Source organism: Furipterus horrens, unplaced genomic scaffold (genome assembly GCF_987537825.1).
Source record: "Furipterus horrens unplaced genomic scaffold, mFurHor1.1.pri manual_scaffold_6, whole genome shotgun sequence".
NCBI lineage: Eukaryota > Metazoa > Chordata > Mammalia > Chiroptera > Furipteridae > Furipterus > Furipterus horrens.
Genome location: NW_028327176.1, coordinates 190,420,522 through 190,437,709, shown reverse-complemented (window position 1 = coordinate 190,437,709; position 17,188 = coordinate 190,420,522). Strand labels below are relative to the sequence as shown.

General features: G+C 45.1%; 1 protein-coding gene across 1 annotated transcript in view; it reads right to left on the bottom strand.

Annotated features, from left to right (window-relative positions):
* PACRG (parkin coregulated) overlaps nt 1-17,188 on the bottom strand; it is a 220,762-nt gene that overhangs the window by 160,978 nt on the left and 42,596 nt on the right. Inside the window, exon 2 of the mRNA XM_090280854.1 lies at nt 5,426-5,560. Within this exon, the coding sequence (XP_090136980.1) occupies nt 5,426-5,560 (135 nt within the window). The remainder of the gene's footprint in view (nt 1-5,425; nt 5,561-17,188) is intronic.

Sequence of the window (17,188 nt, the reverse complement as noted above, 5' to 3'; positions counted from 1 at the left end):
AGACACTCGGTCAGGGGAGCAGTGTCCCGAGAAGGGGAAGTACAGGATGGTCCCCACTAGTCCGCTTACAGCCGCTCACATGTGTCACTGGACCTACTGTGCGCGCAGACACTGCTCTTGGCACTGGGATACGTGAGGGAACAAACTAGAGACACAAAGGTTCCTGCCTTAGATAACTTCCGGCTACGCCACCCTGATTAGCCTTGACCCTGGCACCGCCGTAGGTCCCTACCTGGTTTTTATTTTTCCTGTATTATTCTAAGTGTGTAAAACAACTTAAAATCTTTCAGTAATAAACCGGGGTATACATACATAAGTGAATAAAGTTATATAATTCACAGGTTCAAAAACAGAAAAGTGTGTTTTTAGTTACCTAATTCATATTAATTGGTGAATCACTTTTTGGTAGGAAGACAGCCTTACGATCCTAATTTGAATCAGCAAGCAGCTGTATAATGAATATATTAACCTCAGGGAGAGCGGGGTGAATGGTGGAATCGTACATGTGTCCCACAGGCCAGCGGGGAGATTCCCTGGGGCAGCGAAGGGAGGCTACCGGAGGGAAGTCCCTTCTCACCTGTCTGCGTGTATCGGTTCTGGTCTTATTCTTGTTATTGGCGACCAAAAACCATGTACACATCAAATAAAAGATAAAGAAAACACTACCACATTGCCAGAGGGGGGATTATTTGGTGCCGAGAGGGAAATCAGAGGCAAAGCCCAAGTCCATTTTGAGCTTTTCCTTTTTTGAGAAAATGTGAAGATTTACGATCTGAGTTGCGCTTGTCACAGTGTTTGCATTGTGTCCTCATTCGGCCAGAGGGCAGGGCCTCCACTTCTTCTCCAGACCTAGTATCTGGGCCGTCCGAATGTGCATTCACGACTCTCTTTGTGCACGTCACATCCCGCCACGGAGCACGGTATACGGGCAGGTGGGGACAGGTGAGTTCTAGCAATTCTACTACATCAGAATGCCTACCAAGTGAAATAATTTAGAGACATTTTAGAGTAGTCGCAGCTGTTTTCATCTCCAAAATAAGTGACTGGTCTATAATGTTGTTATTTTGAAAATCAATGTGACTGCGATAATGTTCTCCAACTCTTTCTCCCAAGGTTTGTATAGAAGCGGTTATTTTAAAGTAATGTGTATCCCGGTACTATTTAAAACAACGGCTCAGAATATCGGAATTTATACTAAAATGATGATCTGCACAGCGCTGCCTGTTACTTGTGTTTGTGTTCCTCACGAACTGTGTAAGTAACAATTATTATTTCAAGTCCATCTGGGTGACTCCACCAAATGACTTCTGGTTCCTGCGCAGAATAGAGAACTTGAATGGGCTCCTGGCTCCTTCTTCAGAACTGATGCCGGAAAAGCTGGAGGGGAAAACGTGGATTGCCAGGAGCAATAAAAAGAGGTAGCGAAGGAGAAAGGGGCGGAGAGAGGAGGCAGGGACTGAGGAGGAACAGGATGGGAAGGAGGAAGAAGGGCCAGCGGACGGAGAAGGGGAGCGGGAGGGCGGGGAGGAGTCGTCTTAGACCTGAAGGCTGGTTTACCCTGACTGGGGGTTGGAAGGGAGGACGTCTGGAGGCAGGGGAGGGCAGTTTCCAGAAAGGCAGTGTGAATTCCCACATTGCTTCATAGTCCCCTGCGGCTCATGCTGCCATGTTTGGTTTTTGCACAACGTAAAATCCCCCCCAGGGAAGGCCCACCCCACACGCCCGCCCCCCTTCAGCCCTCCCCCAGCAGCCCGGGCGGAGGCAGCGCACTGAGCAGTCTGCAGTGTGTGCAGCACTGCCTCCTCCTCCGGGGAGCCCACAGGGAGGACCCCCCCGCTCCCCACCCCCCCCCCCGCGCTGTCCTGTCCAGGGCAGGAGTCACGTTCTAGGCGTTCAGGGTGTTGGCAAGAGGCCACCTGAGACGCGGAAGCTCAGACACAATCTCTCCATGGCCACTGTCCCCGCGGATCACCTGCTCCGTGAGGCACCGCAATGGTTAGCTCTTCTGTGTGCTCTGTGGCCTGTTCTCTGCCGGGGAAGCCACCGCCAGCAGAATTGTCATGTTGCCTGAGCATTAGCACAGGAGAGCAGGAAAGGGGGCAGATTAAAAATTTTCAAGTAATGACGATGCGTTTTGTGGCTGTAACAGTTGCTAATCACGAAATCTTCGCTATATTTAGAAAATGAATATTTAAAAAGAAAGGATATGCTGGAGCTTGCCTGGTAGATTCCATATTCTGGGTCAGATCTATTCATCTGGACACTGTAAGCACATGGGAAGTGTTACTGCAAATATTTTGCACTTTTTCCTGATTACCGAGGGACGCATGATGAGCACAGACAGCCAGGACAAAGATGCACATATCAGTCCTGTTAGTTCGTGGTAACAGTCATTCCCACAGAGCGGTAGTGTTCTGTCTGGGTAGCAGGTTCCGGGAGTTGTTCTTTAACTGCCATTACCTTCACCTCGAGCAGCACTGTCTAATCTGGTCACCACGTGGCCATTTAAATTACAACTAATTACAATGAGAAGTTCGGTTCCACAGGCTCCCCAGGCCCATTTCACGGCCACTTACGGTCAGCGTGACTTGTGAGTGCGGACGTGGGCCGTCTCCACCCCGGCGGCGCGCTCTGTCCCACGCCGCTCTGACCCGGACACACCGCGAGGGACAGACGACTCTGCCCAGGCTGGCACCGAGCCTGCCCTGTTGTTCAGCACGTGGGGCAAATGGCCATTGCCGCCGGCACTAACTGTGACGTCGGTTCAGGACGTGGGTGGAGACACTAGCGTGCGAGGGCACTGACCTCTCCCACAGCCTCGTTGCTATTCTGACGTCAGGAGGCTATTTATAAGACGCAGCTGGAGCGCCTTCTTATTTCAAGACCGTACTGTGCTTTCTGATCTGACGGCGACGCGCCGGCTACTTCAGCACGGGCAGAAGGGAGTGTGACATCTCGGGCAGGGATCCCCCAGCAGCGTTCGGCGGTCGGGAGGGAGCCCCAGATGCCGGTCCTCCTTCGTCATGGTTCGGAGCAGTGACTCCTAAGCACTTCCCAGTCACAGGCGCCTGTAATTCTAGTGACAGAAACGGACCTCCTCACCCTTTCCCTGGGCATACCATTTCAGACGCTCAGGAACTCCCTGGGTGTCCTTGGGTGTCACAGGGGGCATGGGAAGGAGACTAGGACTTTCTGGGGGAAGGGCAGCTGCTCAGGAGCCTTCAGGGAGGGGCGCACAGTATGACGCGGAGAGACGTTTGCCAGACCAGGTGCCCCCACTCGGTCTGCGGACGGGGAAGTACAGTGCAGGGCCTAGGGGGGCCCGCAGGGTGGTTGGTTTGTGTGCGGTCGGGACCCCTGCTTCCTTCGATATCCAAAGGCCCTTTCTTAGGAATGGCTCCCCAAAGAAGAGTCCTACGCTCCCACCAAGTGCCAGATCGTCCCCCCAGTGAATGTGCCAAGGAACAAATATGAATATTAAGCCTATGCTTAATTATTTTAAATGTTTTATTTTCTGTGTTAAAATAGTACACTTGAAATGTGTTTAGCAAAGCCTTAACAGAGAGAATCTACTGGTTATAGGGTAAGACGTTTCTTTAAAGGCACGCTATTATTCCAGCGGTGGCGGCAAATGAAGTGCTCCCAACTTTATTGTGACGCTTTCGATTGCTGAATCGGTACTATAGTCAATAGTAACTTACAAGAATTAATATAGCTATAAAAAAGAGGAGCAGTTTATATCCCTTCTGACTGCTGAGTTATCAAAGATAATTTCAAAGATTATTTTCAAGATGGATGTTTTAGTCTCGACATTTTTTAAAGTTACTGATAAGATTATTTGAACAGGTCAAAAATGTATAACTTATTTTTATTGGTATGATATTTATGTGCTCTAATTCCTTAGATCAAATCCACCCACTTTTTGTAAAGAAATACGGCATACTTTACTAAAAAGGAATCGGTTTTAGAGATCCTGCACTGTGTTATCTTGTGTGAAACAGTAAACAGATGAACATAAAATCCACGTAACTAATTAAATATAAACAAACCCCAAATCACAGTAAAGCGTTGGGAATATATACTTATGCTAAGATTAAAATACCTAATTTTTTCTCATTATATGCACATTTTCACAAAACAAATTTCACATTTTAATAGTGATGATTAAAACCATAATAATGCTCATCAGGATCCTAAGAAAATTATGACAACATTCAGTAACAAGGACCCCTTCAGACTTCTCTTGCCAAATAATTTGTAATAATTCTAAGTTCAACAACTGAATATCAGATGTCTGTTCCAGGGTTAGGAATGTTTGATAACTATATGAAAACATTTGAAGACATAAAATAAATAATACAAGCAATTCTTTTAGGATTTTTTTTTCCATAAAGGAAGGAAGAGTTTAATTTTAATGAATCTTTCTAAGATACTTTGATAAATTCTTCAATTTGATCATTTTATTTTTAACAGAAATGCATTTGTTACTAATTACAAACGATTCCTACATTCACTTTTAGACACTACTGTGGCACTTTTTAGTTAAATGGGTCAATCAATTAATTTAAATATTTGACTAAAACCTTTTATGCCCCTTACCCTGAGGTGACCCTCCACGTCCGCCCCGCTTTTCTGAGTCTAGGCTCGAAGGCCTTCCCACTGACAAATGTCACCCTAAGCAAAGTCGTGGGTAACAAGAATTAATTAAATCGCAGAAGCTGGTTAGAGATCAGCATTCATTTTTCAAATTAAATGTAACAGCCTTCTCCGGTGAAGAGATCGGCAAGTGTTTACAAATAACACCAGTGAGTCTTTTAGGAAGAAACACGGCAGCCTTCGAAGGGAGTCATTAGGCAATACATTTATTTTGAGGCCAATTAACCTTTTGTCACAAAAGTGTCGGCGCCGTGATGGTTTCAGCGGCGGCGGTCACCCCGCGACAGGGCCAGGGTGTCGGCGGTGCCACGTGCCGCGGGGGCGGGGCGGGAGCCGCTCTGCGCGCGAAGGGAGCGGACCGTCCAGACCTCCCCATTTAGGTAATTAAAGCTTCCATTTGGAAGTGTCCTGCAGGAAGGGGAGACGGGGGCAGATGAATGGCTGCTGCCCTCGGGATCCAGCCACCAGCTCCATCATGGGAGGGAGCTGCCAGGCTCTCGGGAAGACAGAGATGGATGAGGCACCAGACGGATCTCCAAGGCAAAGCCACTCTGTCATTTTCGTTTTTGCAGGCTATAATTTAATTGTTAGTCGCGGCGGACAGCTGACACTGGGGCGGGGGCCCTTCTCTAGGAGCGTCCCCACCTCCTTCCATTTGCTGAGAAGTCACTCCAGCTTACTTACGCGTCATCCCAGCCTGGCACCGGGGGACGTCACCTCGCCAGCCAGTAGGCGCGCAGCTGGCCCTCCCGGCCGGGCCCCGACTTACCTTCCACGCTATCTTGTTGCCTTTCCCATCGTGCTCCAGGGCGATCGGGAAGTCTCCCCGCTCATAAAACTTGCGAAATGCCGTGGGCTTGGTTGGTCTTTCTTTAAATGCTCCTGCAGCCGGGGGGCCTCTCACCTACAAAGAAAACAAAACAGGGATCAGATCTTAAAACACACTAAAAATGCACAGTGGTTTTCTTAGGGATCTGTTTGCATAGAATATTCTAAATGATAAGGGCCAAATTACTAATAATGGACAACAAAAATTTTACTAATACAAACATTTGGAGAAGAACATTATTTTATAATCACTGCTAAGTGTCTACTTTATTTCAAGCTACTTTAGTAGAAAATGTGACTTAAAAATTACACTTCATAAGAAAGAAAAGCCTGATACTTAGTTTTAAAATTTTTTAATAAAGGCATCTAAGCACAGATTGTTAAAATTTCACGTTCGCAATCAGTGCAAATTCTAATCTCCAGTCTGATTTAGGTACTCAGTGAAATACTGAAGTAGTGGATTAAAAAGAATCTCCTTTAAATCTTTCTACATACATAAAATAGGGTATATTCTTATGTTAAGAATATTAACAACAAAACCGAAAAATGTGATATATAATTTACTAATGATAAATGACAAAGTTTAAGAAGAAACATGATGGTCCATTGTGTGTAACACACACTTGAGAATATGAACTTATGAGAAAGTAACATTAGACCAGACGACAAGAGACCCTTTCATCCCCCAAACTGAGATTTTTACTAGAGAAGAAATATGTTCTATTAAGTCACTCACATTGAGTACATCTTTTAAAAGTACAGTATTTACCTATGAACTAATTCATTAGGTTACAAATTCAAAATGATTAGCGACCTATTCAGAATATCGTTCCTTACATGGATCTTTTGCCTGCCAAAAAGGTAAATACTAATCACTCATTAGTTTAATAAAAACATGATTATATTGTTAATTCTTAATATGAACAACATAGCTGATAATTTATGTAACATCTTAGCATTTTAAGCTGTTAATTTTTAACATTTCCTGAAAAACTTTGATTTTTAACAAAGAAATACATAAAGTAAATGCACTAGAATAAGTATGTCGGATAATGACAAGAATGTTGTATCTAATGCACATGTGAAGGCGAATACTGGGACCTGAGGGAGCCATGAGGACATGTGTTGTTAAGGTGACTGGCACTGGACCGGAGGCGCACACAGAGGCAGCGGGAGGTGCTGATTAAAGTGCGAGTTTTCTTCACTACAAAGCGCATCACTCCCAGCATGCATTTCGGGACTAACTGGGGTGACGCTGGGCAGAGGGGAAGCGAGATTTCTTCTCCCTTCCTGACAGCTAGAAATTTCTCCTGAGAGTAGAGTTGTTGGCCCCCGTGTTCAGCTCAATTCTCTCACTAAGTGACGCTGGGTATACAGGCTCCACTTTGTGCAGAGCTATGAGCTGATGCTGTAAGCAGAGGAGAACACTCTCACCTCCATCCGCGTAATGAAACCGGGACAGCTCTGATTCCGGGGCTTTGCAGTTCATGGACCAGTGAGGAAATCTCGAATCACGTTAGGGGGGAACTGATATTTTGCCAAGTAGTTACATGTTTAAAAAATTTCCATTTACCATCGCGTCCCCATTTTACTGTAATACCCCCAAACATGGTAGAATCTAATCTAAAGAAGGGATACTTAGCTCAGGTAAATCAACATGCATACATACTTATGGAAAGTTATGGTGCCATAGGGTATGTGTATTTGTGTGCTCGTGCACATGAATTATTATTGTGTAGTACTGATTACTGGTCAGAAGATAGGTCGTTTTTATGCTTTTTAATTAACCTTTAATGCATAAAGATAATGTGGTATCTATACAATGGAATATTGTCATGAAAAAAAGAAGGAAATCCTTCGGCAGAAGCATAAATGGACCTAGAGGTGAAATGGGCCAGACAGAAAGACAGACAGACACGGACGGTGTCACTCACAGCGGAAACTGAAAACAGCGACTCAGAAGCAGAGTAGGATGGCGGTGGCCAGGGCTGGAGGGAGTGGCAGCTACTGCTCGTCTCCTCCCTGTGCTCTGGGATCTTCCTGATTCTTGGTGTGACGACTGAGTTTCTGCTGAAATGTGGGTGTTGGTGTATTTTATGACTCTTCGCCTTAAGCCTTCTCTTTTAGCTGCTTTAATCTGACATCTCTCAGGCAGAGATTCGGGGAGGGTGTCACCTCATCACTGCCAGTCCGGTGTAGAGGCCCTGGTCCCCAGCCTGGCCCTGGCTGAGCCCCGTGGAGGGGGCTCCTCATTAATACTGGGTGCAGGTAGGGCTGCAGGACCCTAGGGCCTCCGCTGACAGCTCCCCAGGTGGGAGGGGTGCCTGGCTCCTGCTCCCCACATGCAGGGGAGGCGTCGTCACTGCGGGGCAGGGGTGAAGTCCTGACTCTTCATGAGGCTCCCTCGGACAGCACCCCAGCAGGAAGGGGAAGAGACTGTCACTCCTGCTGCCTGGGGTGGAGGCCCGCTGACACTGTGGGTACTGGGGGCCCCTGAGAGCTCCAGCAGAGATGAAAGACCCAATTCCTCACTGAAAAATTCAGCCACAACTATTACTTAGATCGCTTGTCTGCTCATCACCTGCTGACCATCCTTTTGATGTTTTCCAGATGCTAAATTATTACTTACACTGTCGACAGCAGGCCCCCGGCGTGTTGAACTGGCCTAAAACGGGCTTGAGATTACTCATCCTTCTCCCTTCTCATAATACCTGAACATCAATTTCGTTCCCCTTTTATCTCTTATTCTAAATACATTCCCATCTTCTGAACTCGGAGTTTTCATTGTCCAGACTTATCAAGGCATGGACGCATGTCTCTTTAAGAAACCCACAGGATTTTCATGAGCTGTCATACATGACGCCTACTGAACAGGAGAGATGCCTGTGAGTGCAGTGGGTACATCCCCTAATCTTATGCAGCTGCTTGGCCACTATCTCAAGATAATCTTTTTTTCTGTTCCAAATACAAATGGACCCAGTTAAACCTTATGGGAAGACATGCTATTGTAAAATATTCTACATACAATCCATTCCAACGTTCCAAGTAATTCTAAAAGTCCATAGGTAAAAACTCCAGGGAAATGTAACTGACCTCAGGAACCATAACAAAGACATCATTACTGGGACGTCTACAGAGGGATGTGACTTGACTGAACTTTAAAAACAATCAAAACTGCTCCTAAGAATCCTTATCTAAGTCCCGTGTTTGTAGAACAACGGCTGTGAATTTTGTCGGCTGCCTTAAGGATTGTACTCCAATTTATTATTATAAGTAAAACAGAGCACATAAGGAACCATAAATCAAACCAGATTTGTGGGGAAACGCAATTAGGATTTGCCTGAATGGCGGGGGCTCTCCATAAACCAATTAGGAAGAGGGGATGTTGCAGGAGAGCGCTTTTAATAAAATCGAATGCACTTGGGAGCCCCGGTCCTGAGTGCACTGGGAGCCAGCACCGATGCCTGCATGCTTTCCACGCCTGTATTTACTGAATGTGCTGTAAGGGGGGTGGCTCTCAATCCCAGTCCCCATCAGGTGGCCCTGAGGCTAATGATCAGCAGGAAGGAATTTAAGGCTCTTGAAAATTCTTTATCATGTAGGTTGAATGTCTCCTTTTCAGTAGTTCTGTTTTTTAGCATCAGGAAAGGTGCTAAAAAAATGCCTTTTCCTTCAAGTGGGAAATCTACATTGCATTATTCAAATTGGTCCATTTAGCCAGCTCGCAAAGATTGAAACAATGAAATGCAAAGACATGAATTTCCTGTCTGCAGCAGTTTCAAGCTGAAATTTGGATTCATGGAAGCGCAGTGGCAGTGGCTGAGCAGGAGCGGCACGGCCTCTGAGCTGCGTGGGCCCCAGGATGCCAGGCCCCGGACCGGCAGCGGTGCTACCATCAGCCTAGACTTCTGAGTAAAAAGGGCTGGGATTCAGTGTCTGCCTCATCTGCCAGCTGTAACTGTCCCACCGCATCAGAACGCTTGCCATGCCTAAGGTCACCAAGCGACCAGGGAAGTGCTTGGAAAATACTGCACTGAGCAAATTTGACTGTAACGGTGGATGCGGCGCAACATGAACACAAATGAGCTCCCAGGACCAGGTAGCCATTAGAAGCTCTAACAATATAACAATTTAACGATATAACGAAACATTATGATAGCAATGTTCTTGTTAGCGGCAGCCAGAAATGAGAGCTTTTATGAATATTTATTCAGAGACTACTGCGGAGTCCTTAAAAGTCAGGCCCTCCGGGTGAGAGTAGGTGGCAGAGGACATGGGCAGCCTGTTCTGGGGAGATTATTCCACCCAGATCTCATGGGATGTCCTGGAGTCAGGAGAAGATGGAGTGACAGCCAGTCTGAACTTGACTGCAGAGGTCGGAGTACAGAGAGGCGGCGAAGGCCTTCAGGTCGGGGCAGGGCAGGGCCATCTAAGACAATAACAAAACCTGCTGATACTGTGCTCATTGTTTTACAAACATTATGCGTTTCAACACAACCCGTATGAAATCATCTTACAAACAAGGAAATCAAAGCTTAGAGACATTCAATAACCTGGCAGAAATCACAGAGTTAGCACAGGGTAGGAAAGAGGTTTTGAGACCCGACAGAGACTTGGGTCCAAAGATAGAAAATACCGTGATCAGGAAGCCACGTTAAGACCAGGAGGTCAGAAGGAACAGCGGATGCGCTCACAGCAAGAACGTCACCACCCCCCCACTCCCTACCCCAAAACGCAGAGGTAGCTGAATGTATCTCCCCTCCAGGTCCTGCTTAGACTTGCCCCGCGTGGGCAGTTGGTGGCTGGACGGCCCCTCCAGGGTGGCAGTAATGAGCAGATCTTATGTCGCTCCCAGGGCGCAGGCGACGGGAGCACAGTTACCAGGCAACGTAGCTGGAAAGGAAGTCACTGGACCCTGAAAGGGAAAATTCTGCAGGCCTGCCTTTTAAAAAGCCCGCCTTTCTGCATAAGCCTGCTGTGTCCCCTGCTTATAAAAGCAGCCTGGCAGAGCCAGCCCCTGAGCCAGTCCAGAGGCCCTTTCTTTCCTCTGGGCCGCCTCCCCTTGTGCTAAAGCATAAGCTTCATACAATCTGCCTGGAAATTTCTCTGGGTGTTTTTCTCAATTTCTGTCTCGGGGAACCTAAGAACCCTGATGCTGCCAATAATTTGACTCCCGATCCCTCTGCCTCTGGAGGAAAGACCTCTGTCACCATATCAGAGGACTGGGTTTGGGTTAAAATCTATACAGGAAGTGACTAAGGCTCCTGGCTGATTGAATGAGGGGAGCCAGAGGCAGGGATGAAGCCGGCTTCGGCTGCAAAGGTGCAGGGAACCTATCGGAGTCGTATAAGCAATAAACCGCACAGCGGAGGAAAATCTAGTTAAATCATGTGGAAGTCTAGCACCTATTAATGCTTTTGTGCTCTCCCCTCTAGACTTTCTAAACACACACACACACACACACTTTGTTTTTGTATTTTATGTTTTGATGTTGCTATCAGTATCAAAATTTCATTTTTCATGGCTAGGCAATATTTCACCCACTGTTTGCCATTATATTTGGTATTTATATTATTTTCATTTTTTTGACTTTTTCAATGACATTAGAAACATTTCAGCCATGTTGAATTTTTCAGATTTTATATTATTTCCTTCAGAGTCCCCAATAGTTTATTACTATTTCCTGATGCTTGATGAAGTTATTTGCTAGTTAAGTAGGAAAGCAGGTCTGTATTAGTCTGCCTGGGCTGCTATAACAAAACACCACAGACCAGAGGACTTAAACAACAGGCCTTCATTTTCCCAGCTCTGGAGGCTGGGAGCCTGAGAGCAAGGGGCCGGCATGGCCGGGTCCCGGGGAGACCCTCTCCTTAGCTTGCAGATGGCTGCCTTCCCACTCTGTTCTTCCACGGCAGAGCGAGACCTCTGGTCTCTCTTCTTTTTCTTGTGAGGGCACTAATTCTGTCATGGAGACCCCACTCTCATGGGGGCATCTCATAAACCTAATTACTTTCCGAAGGCCCACCTCCAAATACACTGGGAGTTGGGGCTTCAGTGTATGAGTTTTGGGGGAGCATAAGCATTCAGTCCATAGCATCTTCCTCCTGCTCGATGTGGATTACAGTTTCACAGATGAGGACGGACGTTTTCCCACTTTAGCAAAATTGCAGCACGCATACACTCGCGAGTGTGCGCTGATGGCTTTTCCAAATCAACATACTGCCGCTGGCTGCATGCACGGAAGATAACCTCGCCATCTCTGCTTTCCATTTGTATTTACTTAGTGTTTCAAGGGTTTAACTTTTTTTGTAGGAAAGGCTCTGCCTTTGTTGCTCCTGTCACCTCCTGCTTCGTCTTCCCCAGACCATTCCTCAGCGGCCGCACAATGAATAGTCCAACAGACTAATTAAATCCTCTCTCTCATCTACTGAAAACCTGTAAGCTAGTTCCCACCGACACGCCGCACGAAGACGCTCGCAAGTGGCCTGTGACCTCCCCAGTGGCCCCCCATAGGCCCTGTCCAAGCGTCATTCTCCCCCAAGGCCAGCGGGTCTCAGGTCTGCCTGCCCGCTCTGGGCCCCGTGGTCCTGGTTCTGCCGTTCCTGCTCCCTCCCTTGTCCCCTGCGTGACTACTGGCCACCTTCACGACTCAGCACAATCCCGGCTCTCCTAAGGGGGCTTTCCTGGTGAGCCCTGACCCTGCCCTCCTTCACCTGAGGCTTGGAATGCCTGCAGGGTAAACAGCTGGACGGGGCCATCGAGCCACGATCTGTAGGGAGGTCATCAGGGGGTCTAGGCTATCGATAAAGTTTGTCTGCGATGAAAATGATGAGTGAAATCTTTGGAAACTGGTAAGTTTTATATGGTGAAAAAAGCCTGAGAAACCAGAGCCGTTACTTGGAGATGTAATAGGAAGTGGATTCTACGGGGGGAGAGAAAGAATAGTCCAGATGGTAAGAAAATGGGGAAAGGATGGTGTCAGAGAAATAATGAATGACAGGGACACTTCAAAAAATGATACACAGAGCTCAGTTAAAAGGAGAACTGAAAGTCCCCTGAAAATCAACGAGCGTGGTGGGGTGAAAGTCGGAGCAGAGCACCCTGAGGAATAAATGGGTGTGAGAGTGAAACCAGATTACCCACTGTGGGAGCCTCCTACCCAAGGGGCGGTCCCAGTCTGAGCTGCCAGCAAGGGGCAGTTGTTAGGTGGGGCAGCTAATGGGGTCTGGGGCTGGGGAGGTGAAGAATATGAATGGGCGTTAACTATTTAATCACGTATGGAACCAGAATGGATTTCAGAACAGGAGATATATTTATAAATAATATACTTACCTAAGAGGGCCAAAGGAAAGGCTATGTTTTTCAGTGTTAGAAACTTTCAAATGTGAATTTAAGAACCTATGATACATAAACAAAAATATTTCTTAGAGTCTGAGTTAAAAAACTGGCTCAAAAATAGATCCTACCTCTATCATGCATGCCTTGAAAATGGAATAAATACATAATATCTCCAAGTCACTATGCTTGGTGCTACTGGAGGATGACCAAAAACTCAAATATCTTATCTTCAAGATAGACATTTAGAAGAAAACGGAGGAATACTCCTATAATCTTCTATAGAAGTAAGAATGAAATGCCACAGAAAGATACATAGAATTCTGCCCACTCGAAGATAAAACAGTTGGGTTTTAAGGAACTCTTCCACCTCATTAGAAAATGTTGCTTAGCCTTGCAAAGTACCTACGCTGTTCAGTCAGCCGGTAGAGACAAATTGTAACTTCCTATAAACTTGAATTCTGTCAATATTAATCTGAAATAATTATCTGAGAATTTGGTTGCTGTACCATAGGTTTGCCCATAACCTTTGTAGTTATTAATTATTAAATTAGAATTTGTCTCTATATTTACTAGATCTAAATAACTATCAATTATTACCCCAAATTTATAGCCAAAAATTCACTACTACTGAGATCAAATGTGTATTTCCTTTCTACATAAACCTGTCACAGTAAAACTCACATTTTTTGAAAGATTTTATTTATCTAGTTTTAGAGAGAGGGGAAGGGAGGGAGAAAGAGAGGGAGAGAAACATCAGCGTGCGGCTGCCTCCCGCACATCCCGAGCTGGGGACCTGGCGGGTAACCCAGTCACGTGCCCTGACTGGGAATCGAACCAGCAACCTTTCAGTTCGCAGGCCGGCACTCAATCCACTGAGCCACACCAGCCAGGGCAAAACCTACAGTTTTTATTTTGAAATTCACGTGTAAATGGGAAAATTTCACTAAAATCAGAGGCTTGTGTGGTACTTAAAATGAAATAGATTAGCTTTAAGTGCTTGCAGAGCATCGTTTCAACATGATTAGCATAAATAACAACTATAGCTAGTGTTATGAATATTGTAACAAGTCATATTTAAATTAGCATTGTCATACGATGATTATGAAAAAAAAATAACCTACGTCCTCTTTGAGACGCGCGGGATGAGAAAGATGGCAGATGAAGAGGGTAACATGGTGCAAAAGGACAAATATTTCAATTAAAAAATTTAGAAGACTTTCGTACTAGACTTAATTTTCCTACTTGACAATAAACTCTGCGCTGCTGCATCCCCTAGAGGGTCTCAGGTAGCTCCTGAAGATCCATGCAATGGGGGCACCTGAGCAGGCGGGGTGGTGGGGGTGGGGGGCCCCCAGGACTTGGCGGGAGCCTGCACCCCACCGAGCCTCAGCGTCCTCGTGCGGCAGATGAACAAATTACACTGGCTGACTTCCAGGACCCCGCTGCACCTCTGTAACCTGGCATGTGCATTCCTTAATTCAGCAAATCCTGAGGCCCCGATACTATCAGAGGATTCGCCCGCTGGTGCAGCTAAGAGGGGCCTCACGGGCACACAGGCTCCATATTTCACTCTTGATAAACTGAAATCCAGAGGAACCATAAAAACACATCCCGGTCCACGTGTCCAGGGCTATTTTTCTCAGCCTACCACCTCAACGGTGACCTCAGCTTCAAAGAGCCTAGACTTCTCTCAGGCCAGCAGCCAATAACTAGATCCAGAAATGTTTCTGCACTGCTGTAGGACATAAGAAATTCTCTACGACTTCTAAGTAATTTATGGTTACTTCATTTGAGATTTATAACTAAAATGGAGCATGAGATTTTATTTCAAAATGCTGCCTCTCTAGTTTAAAAGCAAGGACTGGTCCACACAATTTCTTTAGTTTTGTTTCAAGTACTAGGCACTGATATTCCTTTAAATTCCCTGCTGTAAGGAAAAAAAAAAAAAAAGATTGATAGTCTTCCTAACAAAATTAGATACAATAATCAAATGACACAAAAGAAATCTTGCCACATGAAGGCTAAAAAGGTTTACTCAAAAGCTGTTCTCTTCTTGAAGTTAAATATAGGAAAATGCCACAGATTTAAGTGCCCGAGTGTGATTCCTGCTATCAACTTGTCTCCAGGGAGCCATCAGAGATTTCAATTTAGACTCTGCTGTTTAGCATCTGTCTTGTAGGATGGAGAAAACGCCTGAGTGACTAAGACAGCCAGCTTGGCTAACCCACTGTCACAGCTAACGCTACAGACACAGAAATCGGGGAGCAGCATGTGAGTGGAGAATATGAATGGGTGAGAGTTCTGAAGGCCTCCTATTCCTCTTACATGTCTAGCATTTAAGGCAATGTAGACAGTTTATATCTAAACATATAGCTTCCTTGTCTTGTATCAGTTATTTCATGCTTAGTAATTACAATGCAAATGTTATTTTTGCATGTGTGAAGAGACTCGCACATTCGTGTTTTACATGTCATGAATATTTTAATAGGAAATTTGAAAATCCTTGTGTCTAATGATGCAAACTGATATTCCCCAGAAAGAACTGCCTATTTAATAGAAAATAAATTTTAGAACTGTCTACAATAAAAGATATTGATATTGGTAAGAAAGAGTTCTGCTATTCTTTCAGTCTACTGGCTCCCCCTAAATTAAAGCACTTTGAAAATTTATATAATCCCCAAAGATATTAAATACCCTAATTATAACTTTTAAACTCCAGTGGTAATATAAAGGAAGAAAGAAATGTGCTAAAACATAGGTTATCATACATACAAAGCATGCATAAGATAACATGATAAGAAATACGAAAATACAGTTTTATCAGTCTGGGTTTTTCCCACCATGGTTTCCACCATGGTTCATTCACCCATTAAAGAAGTTTTAAGAATGTGAAAGGAGAAGGAGGAGGACTGAAGATGAATCTAAATAGTGAGTTGTCTATCCCAGGTCAAGGTACCAGTGCGTCACACACTATCCAGATGTAACATGTGTATGAGGTCTGTCCGGGAAAAGTCCGGCCATTGTTAACATAACAAGAATGGTTTGTGTGACATCAATGGAACCTGGCAGCCAAGAAGAGTGGACTGGAATGCACATGACTGAACGATGGCAACTTCACTGTAGTAGTCAGTAGGGGTGGTAGACACCGCTGAGTGAGCATGTGTACTGTGTGGCCGTCACATTCAAAATGACTGAGCCAGTAGCGCAATGAATCTGCATCCCATTTTGCATTAAGCTTGGACGTTTCTGTGTGGAAACTATTTGGGTGACTCAGAAGGCCGCAGCTATGGGCAGCTGTGGTTGGCAGCTTCATCACGACAATACACCTGCTTATGCATCATGTCTTGTGCAGTGTTTTCAGTGAAACATCCAATCATCCAGGTGACTCAGCCCCTATAACCCAGATTTGATGCCCTGTGACTTCTGGCTTCTCCCAAAACTAAAATCACCTTTGAAAGGGAAGAGATTTCAGACCATCGATGAGATTCAGGAAAAATACAACAGGACAGCTGACAGCAATTGGGAGAACCGTGTGAGGTCCCAAGGTGCCTACTTTGAAGGGGACTGAGGCATCATTGTCCTGTGTACAATGTTTCTTGTATTTTCTTTAATAAATGTCTCTATTTTTCATATTATATGACTGGATATCTTCTGGACAGACCACATATATGTCATTTGTTGAGCCTAGATCTTCATCTGTGACAGCAAGCTGAAGTTAGGCCATCTTTAGGCTATAATAAAGGCAACTTGGTTGGAGTGCTGTCCTGCACACCAGAAGGTTGTGGATTCAACCCCCAGTTGGACAGGGTGTGTGGGGGAGGCAACTGAGGTTTGCCTTTCACATCAATGTTTCTCTCTCATTTTCATTCCCTCGCTTTTGTTTTCATCCTCTTTCTCTCTCCCCCTTTCTCTCTAAAATCGGTGGGCGTATCCTCATGTGAGGATGAAAAAATTAATAAAACAAAAATAATTCTAACTTGTTCACATGAAGAATAAACTCTTAACCTCTTCTCTATTAAGAAGACAGTCTTGGCCATTTGTCTAATTAGCGCCAACCGGTTACACATAATTCATGAATCCAGAAACTTGTATCAGTAGCTTCCTTCACATTCAGATCTGCATCGCCCAGATCACATTAAATGTGTGCTTGTGATCGCTAAGGTATAATTGTAGGGAAATACTATGTTCACTTAGACCAATAAAAAATTCTATTTTCTCTTTAAATATATGTTTCTCCTTTGGAAAATTTTCCTGGACAATACACAATAATAAAAGACTGAGGTTTTACATGTGATAAATCTTGTCATTTTATTAGAGCTATATAGTCAAATGTAACGCCATATATTAGAAGTGCAAAGTAATTTAA